At 33.8% G+C, this 18,314-nt stretch overlaps 5 protein-coding genes across 5 annotated transcripts; 3 read left to right on the forward strand and 2 right to left on the reverse strand.

Annotated features, from left to right (window-relative positions):
- Nucleotides 1-3,250: 3,250 nt before the first annotated feature.
- Nucleotides 3,251-4,900, reverse strand: PHYBLDRAFT_87911 (hypothetical protein; the record flags this gene model as incomplete). Its single annotated transcript, XM_018443680.1, has 1 exon — nucleotides 3,251-4,900. A coding segment is annotated over one exon (1,650 nt), but the record flags the coding sequence as incomplete, so codon positions are not given.
- A 1,630-nt stretch (nucleotides 4,901-6,530) lies between these two features.
- PHYBLDRAFT_164589 (hypothetical protein) lies at nucleotides 6,531-7,725 on the forward strand (the record flags this gene model as incomplete). Its single annotated transcript, XM_018435041.1, has 4 exons — nucleotides 6,531-6,664; nucleotides 6,689-6,812; nucleotides 7,599-7,611; nucleotides 7,694-7,725. 4 exons carry the CDS (start codon nucleotides 6,531-6,533, stop codon nucleotides 7,723-7,725), a joined length of 303 nt encoding a protein of 100 aa, XP_018295733.1.
- A 1,424-nt stretch (nucleotides 7,726-9,149) lies between these two features.
- Nucleotides 9,150-10,140, forward strand: PHYBLDRAFT_60822 (hypothetical protein; the record flags this gene model as incomplete). The annotated part of the gene is made up of 6 exons (XM_018440704.1): nucleotides 9,150-9,254; nucleotides 9,424-9,472; nucleotides 9,515-9,610; nucleotides 9,718-9,748; nucleotides 9,959-10,024; nucleotides 10,059-10,140. 6 exons carry the CDS (start codon nucleotides 9,150-9,152, stop codon nucleotides 10,138-10,140), a joined length of 429 nt encoding a protein of 142 aa, XP_018295734.1.
- A 1,085-nt stretch (nucleotides 10,141-11,225) lies between these two features.
- On the forward strand, nucleotides 11,226-12,905 carry PHYBLDRAFT_2686 (hypothetical protein; the record flags this gene model as incomplete). The annotated part of the gene is made up of 4 exons (XM_018439902.1): nucleotides 11,226-11,290; nucleotides 11,385-11,965; nucleotides 12,082-12,123; nucleotides 12,385-12,905. Coding segments are annotated over 4 exons (1,209 nt in total), but the record flags the coding sequence as incomplete, so codon positions are not given.
- A 3,163-nt stretch (nucleotides 12,906-16,068) lies between these two features.
- On the reverse strand, nucleotides 16,069-17,986 carry PHYBLDRAFT_141562 (hypothetical protein; the record flags this gene model as incomplete). The annotated part of the gene is made up of 10 exons (XM_018430616.1): nucleotides 16,069-16,140; nucleotides 16,216-16,247; nucleotides 16,337-16,431; nucleotides 16,558-16,662; nucleotides 16,756-16,835; nucleotides 16,930-17,030; nucleotides 17,139-17,197; nucleotides 17,395-17,477; nucleotides 17,596-17,722; nucleotides 17,856-17,986. The coding sequence occupies 10 exons, from the start codon at nucleotides 17,984-17,986 to the stop codon at nucleotides 16,069-16,071; spliced, it is 885 nt and encodes a 294-aa protein (XP_018295736.1).
- Nucleotides 17,987-18,314: the final 328 nt, after the last annotated feature.

Here is an 18,314-nt window from a genome sequence, read left to right on the forward strand (position 1 = left end):
CAGCAAAGATCAATGATGCGACCGAATTAATGAGTGGTAGCTTTATGATTTCTTTTTTTTTTAAAAAAAAAAAACATAGATAGTTTGTGTTAAAATGCTCTCTAGCCTGTCCACATAGATATTGTTACTTTTAGTTTATTAGGTTGGTGATATCTTTAAAGAACACCAGTAAACATATAAACTGAGCTATTTAGTATAGCATTCTTTGATAAATTCTCTAAATACCATAAAGAAAAGGATATAAGCCAACTAACACAAGATGATTGCATGTATCTAACTTGAAGTGGACATGGTTTTCTTACGTATGCTAGTTTAAATGATACTACAGCTTGAAACAACATTACTTTGTTATCTCGACTATTACTACTATTATTATTTTACAGAAAAAAAATTAATTACTTTTCCATGTGTCCTGTCAAGTGCCATGTGCAAAAGAAAGAAAGAGAAAGAACCAAACTTTGATCTTTACCGTTTTCTCATGCTCGACTTTTGTAGTCGTCTATAAGGTGTACTTTACCCAATATGATGATATGATCGAATATAGATACAAATATAATATAAGTACAATATCTCATAATTGAAGATCTCACGTTCAAATGCAATAAAATGGGTGTGTGAAAATAACACAATAAATATTAATAAAAAAGTTTTGAATAAATTCATTTGATAAACCAAGTTTAATAGTCAACCAAGGGCTCAATGAAATAAAAATTCCAAAGAAAAAGTGACTTGTATTCATTTAACATCTAAAGGGAGTTATTGATCATATATACATGTACAAGATCTAGATTGCATTAGCATAAATGAATTCATATAAAATAAGGCATGGCTTTGCGGTATTGATGGTGTGGTGTTAGCAGAGTTTTCAATGATCTTTGCAGATTAAACTACTCTGCTCTATCTCTCTCTTGACTATTTCTAGAGTTAACCACTTTATTACAATAGTAAGATAACAATGTAAACCTATATTTACAGGGTGGTGAATAAAGACATCATATCAAATTAAATTTAAATAGAACATAATTTGATTAACAATATGTAACACAGTCATATGTGTGTCTGTGTCCGTGTATGACCATGTTCTAAGCAATTGGTTTTTTTTCAAGGCGTCAAGATATAACAAGGAATCATAAGAGGTCGTTCTTTAAGTATTATCATTTAATAGAATAATAATTATCATCAGTAGATATGATATTACAGAAAAGTAGATTTGTTAGTATATACAAATATATAAAGAAAAATAGGGCCTGTTGTCTCTTTGTGTAAACAATAATATACCCAAGTATATTCAGTTTGATAACTGAGGTTACTCATCATTTTGTATGTGTTACTTTATTCTTTAAAACCCATGTGCCAGATTTCTGTTACACGTACACACCTATCAAAGAGTATGTGTCATGTATGACAAAGAACACATACACACATATACTAAAAGACGCCATAGACCAATATGGTTTTCTAAATTGTCTTAGCATTATGACCTAAAGCTTAGACTACCAAGACTAGTCCTTTTTTTTAAAAAAAAAAAACGAAAAAAAACTAGGAGAGGTGTACATATATATATATATATATATACGTTCTAATTACCTCTTCTGAATAGCAGAATATACTATAAAGGCAGTTAAAGTATTTACAGAATATATTGCCTGATTCTCAAGTACGACTTGAGCTAACCTTGTATATCGCTGAAACTAAGCGGGTCATAGAAGAAATTAAGCTCTTCGACCGAGAACCAAAAAAAAAAAAAAGAAGAAAAACCCAGAATCAGAAAGGCATTTTCTCTGTAATACAAAAAAAACAGAGAGGCAAAGATGCGATATTGATCAAATCAACAGTCAAGATAACTTTAACAGTAGCTGTAAAAAAAATAAAAGAATAAATAAATGGAAGCACCCAAGTACATGTCTTACATTCTCGATAGATTACATACATTTTTTTATACATATATAAAATAAAGTCAAATTATGCTAACAAGCTATACATTGCTATCAATGGTAAATATTGTGAATATAAAAAATCCAAAATTATATATATATATGTATGTATAGCGTCAAAATTGGTCGTATCAATCTTTGGAGAACTATGTATATTTGTATTTGGTTAAACAAGTAAGGACCAGCCATACTCATTTTGTTTATTATTATTATTGTAATACAATTTTCTAGTTATAGCTAAATAGCAATTCTTCTTTTTTTTACTAATAAAACAATAATAATTCTATTGATTGATTGTTTTGCATAGTTTAGCTTTATATTCCAAGTAGATTCGTCCGTTAGAATATATAGATATTTATGAAGAAAATAAAAATATTGGTCTAGACTACCTTCTTTTTTTTTCTGAAAAAAAAAATCAGTGGGTCAACATTTTCATAGTGGGCCATTGTTTTTATTGTCCTTGACTTCGATGGATTTCTTATTCTTTCCTTCTTTCATTGATAAACATTCATAACAGTATGTGGTGTATATTCAGAAGGGCGCCATTTGGAACGAGGTGAAATAGTAGGTGGTGTTTTAGGTGATGGTTGTTGTGATGTTGCCGCCGCCGCTGCTGCTTGTGCCGCCGCCGCCGCTGCTGCTGCTGCTGCTTTTTTTCTTGAGGATAGTGGAAGCCAGAAAGAAGAAGTCGACCGAGAGTATTTTGGTGGTTCGGTATGTGAAGTAGAAGGCGGGGATGTTGGTGGGGTCACCGATGATGATGCAGATGAATTTGGATAACCAGAACCAGAAACAGATCTCTGCGAGCCAGATCTCTGTGAATCAGATCGCATGTGAATAGATGGATATGCACTGTTTGTAGAAGCTTGTGTGCCAGTTATAGACGATGATGGTGTTAAGGATAAGTCTTGGTGTGAGCCACCAAGTGTCGCATTAGCTTTTTGTTTCTGTCCAAAATGCGACCCAAAATATGAGTTTGATGATGGACCTAGTCCATGTATGTCTGGAGTTATAGGCGCATTAAGATCATATTGTTGAAGTAATTGTGACATGGGTTGATAGGCTGGTGCTGTGTTGTTCTGTTGCTGAGAATATGGATCTGATAATCCAGAAAGCATTTGGGTACGATCCAGATAAGGTGGTGATAAAGGTCGATCGTATTGGTTATGTTGATAGTTTTTCTGTTGATAATTCGGCTGTTGCTGTTGTCTCTGCTGCTGTTGTTGTTGCTGTTGTTGTTGCTGCTTCTGTTGCTCTCCTTGTTGTTGTTGCTGCTGCTGCTGCTGCTGCTGCTTGCGTTGCATCATCTTCTTTGCATTAATCAAGACACGGAGAGCTCTTATTTGAAGCGAAATAGAGTTAGAAAGAGCTGCAGTTTCATAAATTACTGATGCTGTCGACATATTAAGCATTTGATGAAGAGCATGAACTGCGAGTTCCTTTAAACGAGCGATTCCAAACAAATCGGCAATAAGTAGTAATCTGGAAAGAATGTGAGGCTGATGCTGTTGAGCAGTCAATAATTGGTCTGTATAGATAAACTGTAGGAATGCAACAAGCACAGAGTGTGTGTCTGGAAAGGTGAGTTTGTGTGTAGTCTGGACAGAAGGATCCGGATTCTCTGGAGACAATAGTGGACTCAGCAAAGCCCGAATAGAAGGCCATCGTTGAGCCAGGATGGCGGAGTTGACTGGCACAGACTGTTGGTCAGTGGTGATGATCGTCAAGTCCGCCAAAGTCATGTCATTTAGTATGCAAAGTCCCAGACCCTGAGCTTCGGCGTCGTACGAAGGTGTTGGTGGTTGGTAGATTCCAAAAGCTTCTGTGTCAATGCTCACGAGATACTCAAAGCTTACAATCCGGTTTTTGTAGTCATCACCCATTGATCGATCCGGATGACCAAACACATAAAATCTATTGGAGTTCTTATACAAAGCGCCACGTAGCCAGGAGCCTTTTGAGAGAGCAGGGCCTGCATCGAGTCGGGTCCAAGCCATAGCTGCAAAATTTAGAGCCCAAATATGATACTGCGAGCTTGTGGGAGTGATACAAGAGCCTGCAATAACCATGTACTGGCCACATGCAAAAGCCACCGGGAAACGTAATGGTGGAGGAAGTGCAGTGCCGGCTAAAAGGTTTGAGCGATCTGTTAAATCAATAAACTCGCCCTTTGTCGAGACTGTGAGTGCATGGAATTGGCGTACAGGTCCATCGATGTTTGAACTAGAATACACATGAACAGTTGACGTCTTGTTACGTTGACGAGAGTGGTTGTACGCATTATTTTCATCGAATGGAGATGCAAAAGATGTGTTCGCAGAGTCAACAATACGTGGCATATTTAGTGAGGCAAAAGAGGACGTTGGGATAGATACTGCTGCTGATCGGTAGGCACCATAATGTGGTTCGATAGGTATCGGGTTGAACCATGTCTTTTGCTTGCAGTCGAATACGTTGACCTCGGGGATATACTCATTTTCAATGTCTTGGCCGCCCATAATCATTAGTTCTGAGCCAGAGATGCTTGAGAGATGTGCGTATCGGGGTTGGGGTAAGGTGGTAGATTGTGTGTCTGGGTATTCCCAAGCAAGATCGCCATTTTCGTCCTGTAGGTTGAGAAGAACTATATCACCCAAGGCACACAGCCCATTGGGTGATGATTTATCAGAAGCCATGCCTCCAAACAATAAGATGTGGTTTTCATAACAATCTGCAGAATGAAAGTAACGGGCTGTAGGCGGAGTGTTCTTCGGAATAACGCTTTTCCAAAAGTATGTCTCGAGGGAGAGAACATACAGCTTGCTAGATATTTGGCGCGATGCTTTGTGGCGTCCACCAAAAAGGTAGAGATTCTCGCCTACAATTGTTACTGAAGCTCCAATAAGAAGAGGAGGGATGTCTCCTTTAGCTTTGTGGAATCTTGTAGTGAGGTCTGTAATAGACTGTGTTGAGGGACTTGGAGCCATCAGAAGAAGTGCAAGAGGCTAACAGTAAAAGAAGAAGCAAAAAAAAAAAAGGAAAAAGGTAAATAAAATGGGGTGGAAGGAGAGTATGAGTAAGCGCGAAAAAGGTTAGCTGGAAAGAGAGAAAAACAAATACAAGGTAAAGGGGCAAAAGAAAAAAAAAACGTTTTCAGTCCCTGAATCCCAAAAAGGACTACTGCAAGATGGAAAGAATGGAACTCCAAAACTCTGAGTGGAACCACGGACAGTTCAGAAAATACGAATAAAAAACTGGTTTGTACGTCCTTAAAGTCTGGCTTAGTTACATAGCGATCAACAAAGGCTAAAAGTCCGCATACACCACGCTTTGCAAACGTGAATCTGTAAAGTCCGCATCGCCTTTGTACACCAAAACGGAAGATATTCAGACAGGATTTCCCGAGAAGATAGAACAAAGAAGAAAGTATCCATTAAAAGAGGCAGTCTCTTTGTGGTTTAAATCGTTGTGCTATCATTGTATTTAAAGAACTATAGGTTAGCTTATTCTTATTATTTTTTAAGACTATATATATATATATGTCTTATCTCACAGTCACTGATACTAAAGTATGATTAACCGAATGTTTCTTGTCTGTTCATTTTACTCGTAAGAGGATTACAAACCGTAAAAGTGGGTCTATCAAGCAAACTTAAAAGCCACATGAGCGATGCCCAAGTTAGAATGACTTTTAACCTATAAATATTGGCCTTTGTTTAAAGATACAGTCACCCAAAGAGGTGTATTTAAAGTTCTGATTTGTCTAAAAGAGTGCTAATTACCAAAAACTCGATATTCTTCTATTCAACGGAGGATTAACCCGGAAATATATATATATATATATCTACCTATATCATAATTAAACATCAAAATGAAAGACGGATTCAAAAGCAATATTAGTATTAAATATATATTTATATTGAATCTTCATAAAAATCTTCCGGAGATTAGTGTAAGCAAAAGAGTAAAAAAAGAACAACAACAACAAAATGGTTTCTAGGCAACAAACAAGGTCAGCCAAACAAAATTGTAGCCGGATGTAACACGGATATCTTTTTTTAGTAATCTTGCACAACTACCAAGCGGCGTTGATGACTTTTATTTTCTACCCTGAACTATACAATTAGTGTTACAGTGATCGAAATATGACCGCTAATACGCTTTTATATTAGATATTCTTGCAATTTACATTTAACACTGTATTTGATTCAAGGGTATTAGGTGCCGTAATTTACTATGCATATGACCATATAAAATGTCCAAAGAAATAAATAAAGAAGATATTGTATGAGAATTTATGGTATTGGAGTAGTGTGTGTATGTCGCCGGATAACTCCATCTTTGTCATTTACAAAAGAAATACATGGGTTTCTTTTTTTAGCTGGAAAGAATAATCAAGATAGCTTATGTATATATATATATATATATATATGTATATATAAATATGCTTTACACCTTATAATACAAGAAATTCACATCAGAAAATAACTAGAGAGAACATAATAATTGCTGCCTTTTTGAATCTTCTTAAATGATATATGGAATATGATATACTATTAAAAGAAGAAGACGAAAGGAAATGAGTATCGCAAAGCTTAAAAAGATTATTTTTATATGATGATTTTCCGTATAGTATATGCAAGTAGATTAGCAAAATGCTCCTTTGAACCGATGGTACTTACCAATAGACAATTGGCAATACATGAAGTCTATGCTTTTTATCGATTTAATTTAAAACAGGAAGAGCATCGGTTAGCTTATTAATCTATTGATAGCTCACTAGGACTGTCTTACAAACTAATCAATGGTGCATATACCACTTACATATTCGATTCAAATTTTACAAAAGAAGGTTTGGAAGAAAGATTCTTGGAAAACTTGCTAAGCTCCGAAGCAATGGTAAGTGCGATCTTAATATATAAGCATGCATAAGCTACCCTAATCTTCCGTGGAGATATTGGTTGGTGAATATTTGTAATCACTAGGAGTCATATCAAGGATGTTATTTATGAGCTAACATATCAGTAGTCTATCATTTAAGAGCTTTCGTACCATCTTTAGGTAAATTATTAGCCTTTATCAATAAGAGATTGTTTATAGAACAGTAGGATATTACTAGCAGTATATTGTGGTTCTCACAGCCCATCCAATATCAGGATTTACCCCAAAATTTAGTATTTATTGCTTATATTCTATTAAAATAATCTCAATACTACTAGAAATAATATAGAGTAAAGTCAAAGAGGCTTTTTTCTGTCTCACATTCGATACTTATTTGTGCTTGATAATAAGTATGCTTTAATACATGTTACCAATAATGTTTTAAAAGGTTCTTTTATTGCATGTATATATGAGTATAATGTATACATTTGACATCATTCTATATACTATTTATACGTAGTTTAGTAGCTCTATAAATTGGCCATGAGTACCTTGACATTCTGTTTTTAATATACATAGAAGCATCCAAGAAAAATTGTTAATCTGATGTGACATTTAAATACGCAATAAACCAAATTCAAACCTATTAATCTTAGAAAGTACTATCTAGTGTATTTATATAAAATCTCATTTTCCCGCCATTACAAATGAACACTTTCAGAATTTCTTCTTTTCTTCTTTTGCTTAATAACAAGTTACTCTTGTGTTTGGTATGTGAAGTTCTGATTACTATATCTTTATTAGGTAAATAACATAGGTAAGTATATACTATACTACGAGCAACCACTTTATTATATATATATATATATATATATATATATATATATATATTATGGTAGATGTCATGCGTACATATTCCAAAATAAATTAAATAAATATCATGCCACAAAACAGAAGCTTACAATACAAACTATATTTCTATAAAAGCCTGTAATTCTCATAAGTTTCATTCGAGGCCTGTTGTTCCTCTATTCTAAATTTCCCACTATATTCAAACTCGAAATTAAATAATTATTATTAGTGAAACACTGCTTTTAATTTTTTTTTTGTCTTGAAATACAGTTTATTTGGGTTGCCACATTTTTACGCCACAGATTCATAGAATATATGACTTTACTACATGTGTTTTCTTTGCTTCATAATTAAGTTGTCTAGTCAATGAGATATACAGTACAAACATAAGAACACATCAATACAATCAATAATAGATTATTCTCTTATTCAACGTTTGTGCCGTATGCTTCAAATTATAATCTCACAGGAATATATTTCTAACCCTTTGAATGGTTGACATGTTCAACTGAAATACATTAGCATATAGAGACCCAAGCAAAGAAAATAGTTTGCTAAGAATTGTTTACTTTAGCCTTGCTTAAAAGATACAGAAATCTGTAATAGTTGTTTTTGCTCCTCCTTTCTCAACAAACCTATGGTTAAGTTGGGGTAGGTTTAGACATGTCTCCACACCATTTCTAGATTGTATACCATGGATCTTGGCAATAAGAGAGCTCTGTCAAACCTCCAAACTAACAAATTCTATCTTTATGCTATGGGTTGTAAAGAAAAAAGGGCTGGAATACATAACACTTCCTCTCAAATACCCAGCCATCTCTAACAACCTCTGATTCAAATATATGTCTTTCTTTTGGTCCTCTCACGCACTTCGGTTCTTATTTTAACGTGCTCTATCTCTTTTTACTTATTATAATAAACACAAATAAATACATACTATAGTCTTTTTAATCTATTGTAAAGGACCGAGCTTAGGGTGTACTTGCGTGTACTTTATCCTAATACACATTAAATATAAAAGCTTAAAAAACAAGCTCTGACATACTCCACTGCCATTAAGTGTAGAGGCTCACCACCAATCAACATCAAACATAATTATCACTGCAATAAAAAAAAACACCGATACTTTGTGGAACAAATGTATTTAACTTCTAAAAAGGAAATAACACAGGATTTTATAATTGAATATGGGAGCAGACCACTATACCAAATATTGGGTCGTAATGAGACTCTGTAGCGCGCTTATTCATTTCCAACTACGGGTGAGTAAGCAGATAAAAAAATAAGCATATATATATATATATATATATATGCTGTCAAGGGTCTATTATAATAACTGAATATCTATATGAGTATATACCTTAACAGTGTTTAGCTCCGGAAGCTTCGGACCAAAAGAAATAAAAGGTCTGATTATATATATATATAAAAACGTCAACTCTGAGACTATAATAGTTACCTGTCTGAATTGTAACTAAAGCTGTCATAAAGTAGCTATATTACATGTATTCGACTCTATCTACAAGTTCAAGCAATACCCAGCGTTTTTTTTTGCGGTTGATTTTCTTGGGAAATGTTGGCTTGGCAAAGATTTGCTTGGCGGACAAGGTATTATCCAAGCATGTATCTTGTATAGATACTCGTGTCTAAAGCTTATAAACCTTAAAGAGTATTGTCCAAAGCCAACACAGTCGCACCAATGGTAAACCAGAAAAGTGAACGAAATCGATTCCCTAACATATAATTCTTTCTATAATATATTTTGAGGTGCCATTAGAACTACCAAAGTTCTTCTAATCTGAGAGAGAAAAAATCAACATTTCCAGGTAAAACAGGTAATATTTTATTTTGTAAAAAAAATGTGTTAGAGTTTACTTGGTGGAAATTTATAGTTCAAGAAGAACATGCTCACAAGGTCAGACAAATGATTGGATTAATTATAGCTGTGAGAATTTGTTTTACTGGTTTATTTTTATATCACTTCACACAGAAGATGAAGGGGAGAAAGAGAAGGTGTTTTCTTGCTTGGTAAATATATTTTTATGTGAATCTATTAAGTATGCTTTGTTAGAGAATACAACTGAAAAGAGATTTTCGGGTGGGTAAAGCAATTTTATGGACACACGATACATTAAGTAAACAAAAAGATAAAAGTAAGAGATATATGCCTAATATGTCTAAAGGTTAATGTTCCAAAATAGTAGACCTAAATATTATAGTATCTATATCTCTTGTGTAATCCTTCTTTATCAAATAAATTCTCAAGTATCATCAAATTTGATACACTACTTGTATTATTATTTTTCTCAAAGAACAATATCAATTTTATTGGTACTTAATCGATATTCAGCCACCTCACAAATTTTCAGTATAATTTGGTAAGACTCATATAAATTTACTATCGCATTAAAGTTGGGATTGTTACAAATATTTTAAGCATCTTTTGCAGCTAAATTTAAATGCTTTTGTAAAACCTACTCTCAAAATGTCATAAGAAAATAATAGAAACTTTCACAAACTGGATAAATGTATTAGTATAGAAAATATTAAATGAGACCTGAAATAACCCCACAAGGCAAGTTATCAGATCTTAATACAACTTTCTGTACTCACTTGCTTAGCTTAACTATGAGTATATACTATTAGTTATATATATATATGTGTGTGTGTGTGTGTGTCTGTATGTAAGCGTTTAGTTGTTCTTGCTGTTTTTTTTTGTGTTAAAGATTGCCATCTCATGTGCTTCATTTTTACTTTTACTGTATCGAATTTGATCTGGTTTGATTTGATCTGACTTTAATGTAAAAGATCAAGTAATGAAGACTACTTTAACAATTAAATGCTTCCTGTGAATATTATTGTAGATCTGATTTGCTATACTGATCATGTCGGCCACCTATTTACTAACATATGGCTTACATAGCTTAAGAATATCTGTACACTTTGAAGGCTCACTGTATTCTGCCTTGTATTCTTTAAAGAAACTGTAAAAAACGTTGTAAAAATTAATTGATTAAACCGGGAGATAATTTAATAAAGTAGAATATGTACAATATTTCCATATATTGAAAAGAAAATAAAAGGAGGAAAAAGAAAACAACATGAGGTATATTGAATATTGAGTGATACACAGTACTATAGGGATTTAATATCTTAATGTTTATTTTAAGAAACAGTTGATTAGATGTATGTATCATATATATATGGATATATGGATATATGAAGCTGATACAAATTATGGCTGAATATAAAGGTATTGTGAAGAGATCTGATAGTTGTACATGTACATTGTGTTTTTAAGACATCAGATCAGATATATACTAATTCACAGACCAGATTAAATATCCTTTCATCACCTTTTACTTTAAATATGTAAGCAGTAGATCTTATATACTAAACCACTAATTATAGTTGCCTGTGAAAAAGAAGGACAAAACAATTGCCTAGTAAGATAAAGAAAATTAATATGTATAAATAAAAAGGAATTTGAGATACTTTTTTTTTTCAAAAGTACTTTACATACATTGTCTATAACCTTAAAGAACAAACAAGCTCATCATGAAAAACATATTCAAAAGTGTATCAAGCTATATACGCGTCTTATTAAAGTTCCTTGGTCCCGGATTTATGGTTGCCGTTGGATAGTAAGTTTGATCATATTATTCCTTTCTTTATTTTATTGCTGTTAAAAAAAATACATCAAAACACGAATAAACACACACACTTATTTTCCAATAGTCTTGACCCAGGAAACTGGGCTACAGATATGCAGGGCGGATCGCAATACGGTTACCGCCTACTATTTATTATTTTGATATCCAATCTCGTTGCAATATTCCTTCAGAATCTTACCATCCGTCTTAGTACAATATCCGGTCTTGACCTTGCTGCTGCCTCCCGCCGTTTCTTTCCTACCTGGGTCAATCTTATTCTCTATGTTCTTGCCGAAGCTGCCATCATTGCCACTGATATTGCCGAGGTTATCGGCAGCGCTATTGCTCTCAATCTTCTCTTCCCTAATTTGCCTCTGCAGGTCGGTGTGACTATTACCGCTACGGATGTTCTTATCGTTCTGCTGTTTTACAACGATGAGCCTGACAGTGACGGTGACCAGATGCAGAGTACGTCGGCCCGTATCGTGAACTACTTTGAAATCTTTGTCATGCTACTGGTCGTTGTCGTTGGCGTTTGCTTTGTTGTTGAACTCGCGTACTCTGATATCGTAGCTAAGGATGTTTTCAGAGGCTTCTTACCTTCCAAAGAGATCTTTACTGACCCAAGTTGTCTTTATTCTGCTATTGGTATCATTGGTGCTACTGGTGAGTATTTATTCAATTAGTTTGGGTCTAGAAAAAGAAAAAAGAAAAAAGAAAGAATAATTTGGTACACAGTGTTAAAGTCAATTGATTCCTCTTCCCTCTCGCTTTTGAATTAGTTATGCCACACAACTTATATCTCCACAGTTTTATTACACAAGGTCGGTGTCAAGAATGGCGGGGTCGTAGACCGCGTGTAGTCAAGGATGAGGCGGGTGTGTGGGTTGTCAAATCACCGGAGAAATACGTGTGCAAGGAAGGAGATGAAGACAATCTGGACGCTAGAAGACGTAAGGTTGCTAGGGATATCAAGAATGCCAAAAACAAGAAACAACCTTTCCCCTCAGAAAAAGAACAAGTCTCTGCTGTTATTTCCGACAAAGATCAAATTACCATTGATTTAGACATTGAGCCTATCGAAGACCGTGTCGATATTGAGTACCTTTCTCGCTATATCAACATCAACATGCGCAAGAATCTACATTATGGACTTGTTGATCTGATATTTGCCTTGTGTTTTGCCTTCTTTGTCAATTGCGCTATCCTTATGGTAGCTTCAGCTAACTTTTACTATGCTCCTGAAGCACAACGCCACACAGTCGAGGATCTATTCAGCGCTCATGAGCTACTCTATCGCTACATCGGTCCACCAGCTGCTGTTATCTTTGCCTTGGCCCTTCTTTGCGCTGGTCAATCTAGCACCTTAACCGCAACTCTTGCTGGGCAGGTCATTATGTCCGGATTTCTTGGTATGTCCTCTCGTCCTTGGGTACGCCGTATCATCACTCGATTGGTTGCCATTGTACCGGCTATGGTTGCTGCCAGTTTGGCCGGTCGCAACGGACTGAGTACAATGTTGGTCGCAAGTCAGGTTGCTCTTAGTGTACAGTTGCCGTTTGCAGTGATTCCTCTTATTATCTTTACATCTATGAAACGTTGCATGAAGCTCGACTTGGTTGTGGAGTACAGGGGTGATATTAAGAAGCAACGAACTCAAAACGGATTTGACCGTGCTATTGCTCTATGGCGTGACCAAATGATCCATATTTTTCATCCGTCTAAGCTCTCTCAAATGATTACCTTTATGTTGGACAGTATTCATACTGCTAAAAAGTTAACGAAACAAGACATTGCGGATAAGAGCGGTATTGGTATTGGTATCGACATTGCTATTGACGAAAACATACCTCTTCCAATCGTAATTGCCGAGGAAACACAGCCTGCTGTAAGATTAGACGAATGGCCAGCATCAATTGTCAAGACAAATGGAAAATACACAAATACTATTGCAATAATTTTATCGCTGATATTGATTGGTTTGAATGTCTATATGATTGTAGCTCTAGGCTTAGGTATCTAAGCATTTTGTATAATTGTATTATTCTAAACTTATGTATTAGAGATATATCTTTTAATAATTTTATAAATAAATATTTTATTTATTGAATCTCGAACGTATTCATCAGAGAATTAGCTTATTATAATAACCACAGGCCATTTGTAGGTTATGCAGAGGAAGAATCATGAATACAATTTGATTTTACTATAGGAAAGTGTGTTTCAATCTTCTGTTGATTAGGTATTATATTCTAATCAAGGGTTTTGATAAATAAACATAGGGAGTAGAGAATGTATATACAAAGAATGCATCATTTTCTTTTGCCTTTCTCTTTAAAAAAATGATAATACATATGCCTGTTTCATTTATTAATGGTTTAAATGATGTGGTGTTACATATACTTGTGTTACAGTCGATTATTGATCACACATATATTGCTAAGCACTGTATATATGATTAATACATTGCTTACTTTACCTTTTTTATTTTATTTTTCTCTTTTAGGATCCTAAATGGCTTTGTGGGCCTCGTTAATGTAATCTTATTATTATAATTAGCTTTGAATGGCAGTTTATATTAAAATTTTATATTTACCTTGAATGATTTTATTTACAGAATCTCATATGATTTTATCATACATAGTCCACTATTGTAATAGTGAAACAAGATGAAAGAACTCTACATAGTAGTATGAACAATTCATCATATTAAAGTCATGATAATAATTAAAAGAAAAAAAAGATTATCAGTATAGCACAAACGATCTTTGATCTTGCCTTTGTAATTCCATCAACAGTTTATTATCATATTTCTGTTACATGGTCAAACAATGTATATAGATGTTCAGTGTATTTTCTCATTGAGTGATTTTATTGTAAATTTCTGTGTATTGTATACATGTATTGATATCAAGAAGTTTAATATACACACAAATATATAACTCTTGTAGAGCTCATCAAACTTCCGACTACCGGTATTAGAGAAAAACGACGTTGTAGACATATTGGTACAAGAACAATGCGTCCCAACTGGTTAATACATCACAAACACGTTACAAGCTCAATGTTGGTTTTAGACCTCTATTTTATCATTTATGTCTGTATGTTGTGACCAAGAGAGAAGAGTATAGATTATTACCTGCTATTAACTTTCCATGCATTGTATTTTTTCCTTTTGTTCTCAATATTATATAGGCTCCTATATCTTTCTATCCATTATAACAATAACATGATTTTAGGAATATAACAAATCTCTTCCAATTTTTTTTGGGTGAGTACCAGACTATTTCAAAGTACAACCAAATGTAACTGATTTTGTGAATCGTCTTTTAAGGTAGGTTCCGGGTTGTCTTGATGTTTACAGTATCACATATATTTTTTAGGGTACCATGCACTCTAAAAGAAGAATAATAATAATAAGAAATGGAAATATAAAGGAATAGAGAGTCAGAGAGAGAGAGAGAGAGATGAACCCATTAGCTTTATGCACTGAACAAGTGGTACAAGCTAATACTTGCTATAAATATACAAAAGATCTATAAAGAGTACAACTGATAATCTTTACTCTCTTTTTTAGATAATTTAATATTCATTATTGGCTATACTTGTACATCACGACTACAAGAATTAACAGCCAATTATGGATATTATATAGAGACCTACACACAAATGCAATAAGTAGTATTTAGACTGTGCATGATAATGCGCGGTATCTTTTAATATTCGTTACCGATCTGTTTCATCTTTTGAACTTTTATTAAATCTAATCAATGCCTAGATAAAAAGAAGACAAGAAAAAGTATTTTATTGTACCATAAAATTCCAAAATATATTGTTTAAATTTATATATATGTTTGGATAGGCTTTGTTATTTACAGGGAGTAAGCTGGTCTTGATCTTGACTACATGTCTGTTAATCAATAATCTGTCGCACATGTCAAAATTGAGGGACTAATGATCCTCCTATCAACATCTGTTCTCCCAAAAAGAAGGTCGCTTTTCTGTGCTACTCTTTTATTATTCTTTCGGCATAGTACTTTTTATAGATACATAAATGTGTATAATCTTACTATAGTATATTACCTGTTCTTGTTTTCGCTTTATTATAGCCACTCCATTTTAATTTCGAGGGAACCTATCAACATACGATCCATCACCATAACAACATTCATCCTTTTGATTTTTAATTACATTAATATAAAAAGAAGAAATTAAGTCTAGACCCGATCTGTCTTCAATCTTTATCTCATTAGGTTCTTGGGCCAAAGATCTTGTTTCACTGTTGTTATTCTTGTGGAATTGTACGCCAAAATTCATGTTGGATGGTTATTACATGTGAAATATGTTTTTATTGGATCCCTCTTTGTTTGTATTGTCATTCTGAAATCATATGTTACAGCCAATTTGCTCTTGTAAATTATATTTAACTACATAAACATGGTTCTTTAAAGATATATGTATATATACAGAAAATCACTATGAGTTGGCTAGGATCCTATCGCAATCATCTTTGCTTAATAGACTTATGTATTTGTATGATATAAAGATTGTCTCTGTCTTTGCCATAGTCTTTTTCGGTGTTGTCTTTTTTTTTAAGAAAAAAATATATATGAAAAAATGAAAATAATAATAGTAGTAGTAGTAATAGTAGTAGTAGGAAAAAAACATTTGCTTGTGTATGGAAAAAACTATATATATATAAGGAAGCTTTCTAACTTTTTTTTTGAAACCTTGATTCGATGCATTTCCTATATCTTCTTTTCTTCTTCTTAGACGGCAACATAGCCACCACTACCTCGTCTGTGGGACATGATTGTGTCTACCAAGTGTGAGAAAATGTCCTATGTAGATTGAGTAAGGAATTAGAAATGTAATGTAATGTAATATATATATAACGAGTTGTTTCTTTTACATACCTTGATCAGATAGGGCAAGTCAAACCAGAAATCTAATTACATATGATGTATAAATTTTGAAATATTGTGAGTGATTGTATGTATATTTTAATGCTGATATATGCATAAGTAATGATCTTACCACGATGAGGGATCAAGTCAAGTCCTTGGGCGTTGTACATCTTAAAGTTGTAGAATGCACCACCAACAAAGTAGATAGCCAACAGTACCAATACACTATAAACCAAAGAAAACATAAAAGCACACAAGCAATACCATACCGTATCATACAATTCATGTGCGTAAGTTTCAATTCACAAAAAACCAACACAGCTCATGCATATCTATTTATCGATATATTACGTGGTAAAGAAGATTCCAACACCAGACATTCCTTCCTTGGGTTGAGGAGTCTCGTCACCCTTTTTGTCATTTCCGTTATCAGGTTTTTTCTCATCGGGCTTCACACTAATCAACAATTCATTCAACCGTCCCCGTATAAATAACATATATTAGAATGAGTATTATATCCAATTTTGCCAATAAACAAAAAATACATACGCGCATGCAAGAGCAGTCTTCCAACGCAATGTAAGCTTATTGCTGGTATATGACAAAACGGTAGGTGGCTTGGGCTCATCCTATATACACAAAAGCATCACCAATTTGTTAGATCCATAAAGATCCCCAAGCTTTTTTTTAAAAATAATAATAATAATAATATGAAATCCTTACTTCGCGGGAAATGCTCTTGTCACATTCAAGAGTAATCTGGGCAGACTGAGCTCTTTCTCCAACCTTACCACCACCAAGTTCAAGAGTATAAACGATACCATCTGATATATAAAGAAAATTCAGCAAAGTCTCTCATAATATGTATAGATATATGATGCATGTGCATACATATGTATATATTAGAATACATGTATTATTCAAAACCTTACCATTTGACAGGTCTTCTTCATCCTCGGGTGCCTTGAAATTACCAACAAGTTTCTTTTCCCTGAATAAATTTCAAGAGTAATAATAATAATAATAACCATAAGCATAGGCACGAAAAAGAAAAGACGACGACAATCCTTTCATTTTGTAATATTATCTTTTCATAATGCATATATATGAAAGAAATAAAATAGAATAACGCGTATATTATGTTCTACTTTAACCCTATTTTGATTTTTTTGCTTTTTTCCCCCTTACTTGTCAAAATCACCAGAGATAGTCTGGACTTCTGTTACAATATCTTTACCATCCTTGTTATAGATGATTCTTCTGCAAATGTACTATAATCTTAATGTCAGTAATTCATTTTTTTTCTTTACATCACCAATATAATTCCTGTCTCTCACTCTTCCTCCTTTCCCCTCTTTTTTTATACTTCTTCTTCTTCTCATTACTTACAGAACCTTTGGGACAGTCATCTACATCGTTTTCTTTAGGTGCAGGCAAGGCATCACAAATGTTGATCTTGATTTCGGTAGTTCGAGTGGCAGGTACTGTAGATGCCTTTTGAGTAACGACAAATTCCCTGTATAATACATATTCTTCAGACTGTGTACCTCGATTACTTTTTATTCCTCCTCTCTCTCTCTCTATATATATATCTTTTTTTTTTCCTTTTTTTTTATGTTTCATTTTTTCTTATTTTCTTCTTCATTTACTTGTTGAGTCGGGAAAGATCTAATTCATAGCCAGCTTCGGCAATAGGTTTGAAATGAGGGTTGCAGTAGTCTTGGATTGCCAAGACACTCGAAGCAAAAAGGGCTAGCGAGAGACCAAATGTGACTTTCATATTATGATTTTATGAAAGAAGTATATAGAGATAAAAAAAGAGAAAGAGAAAATGTCTATTATGATGTTTGAATAAATGAAGAAAGAGAAAAAGAAAAAGAGAGGGAGAAAGGGAGAGAGAGAGAGAGGGAGGGAGGGAGGGAGGGAGGGAGAAGAATAAAGTCTTATGCGTGACGTTGGTAAGGTAAGGGTAAGGTTACAAGCGGAGAGAAAGATAAAGGAAAAGAAACAGACAAAGTAGATAGAGAGAGTATGATCTGGTGAGACAAGGTTGTATATCAAATGGGATATGTCATCAAAGTTTTGCTTATTTTTTTTTATCTTGTCCA

This window comes from Phycomyces blakesleeanus (genome assembly GCF_001638985.1).
Source record: "Phycomyces blakesleeanus NRRL 1555(-) unplaced genomic scaffold PHYBLscaffold_4, whole genome shotgun sequence".
NCBI classification, from domain to species: domain Eukaryota; kingdom Fungi; phylum Mucoromycota; class Mucoromycetes; order Mucorales; family Phycomycetaceae; genus Phycomyces; species Phycomyces blakesleeanus.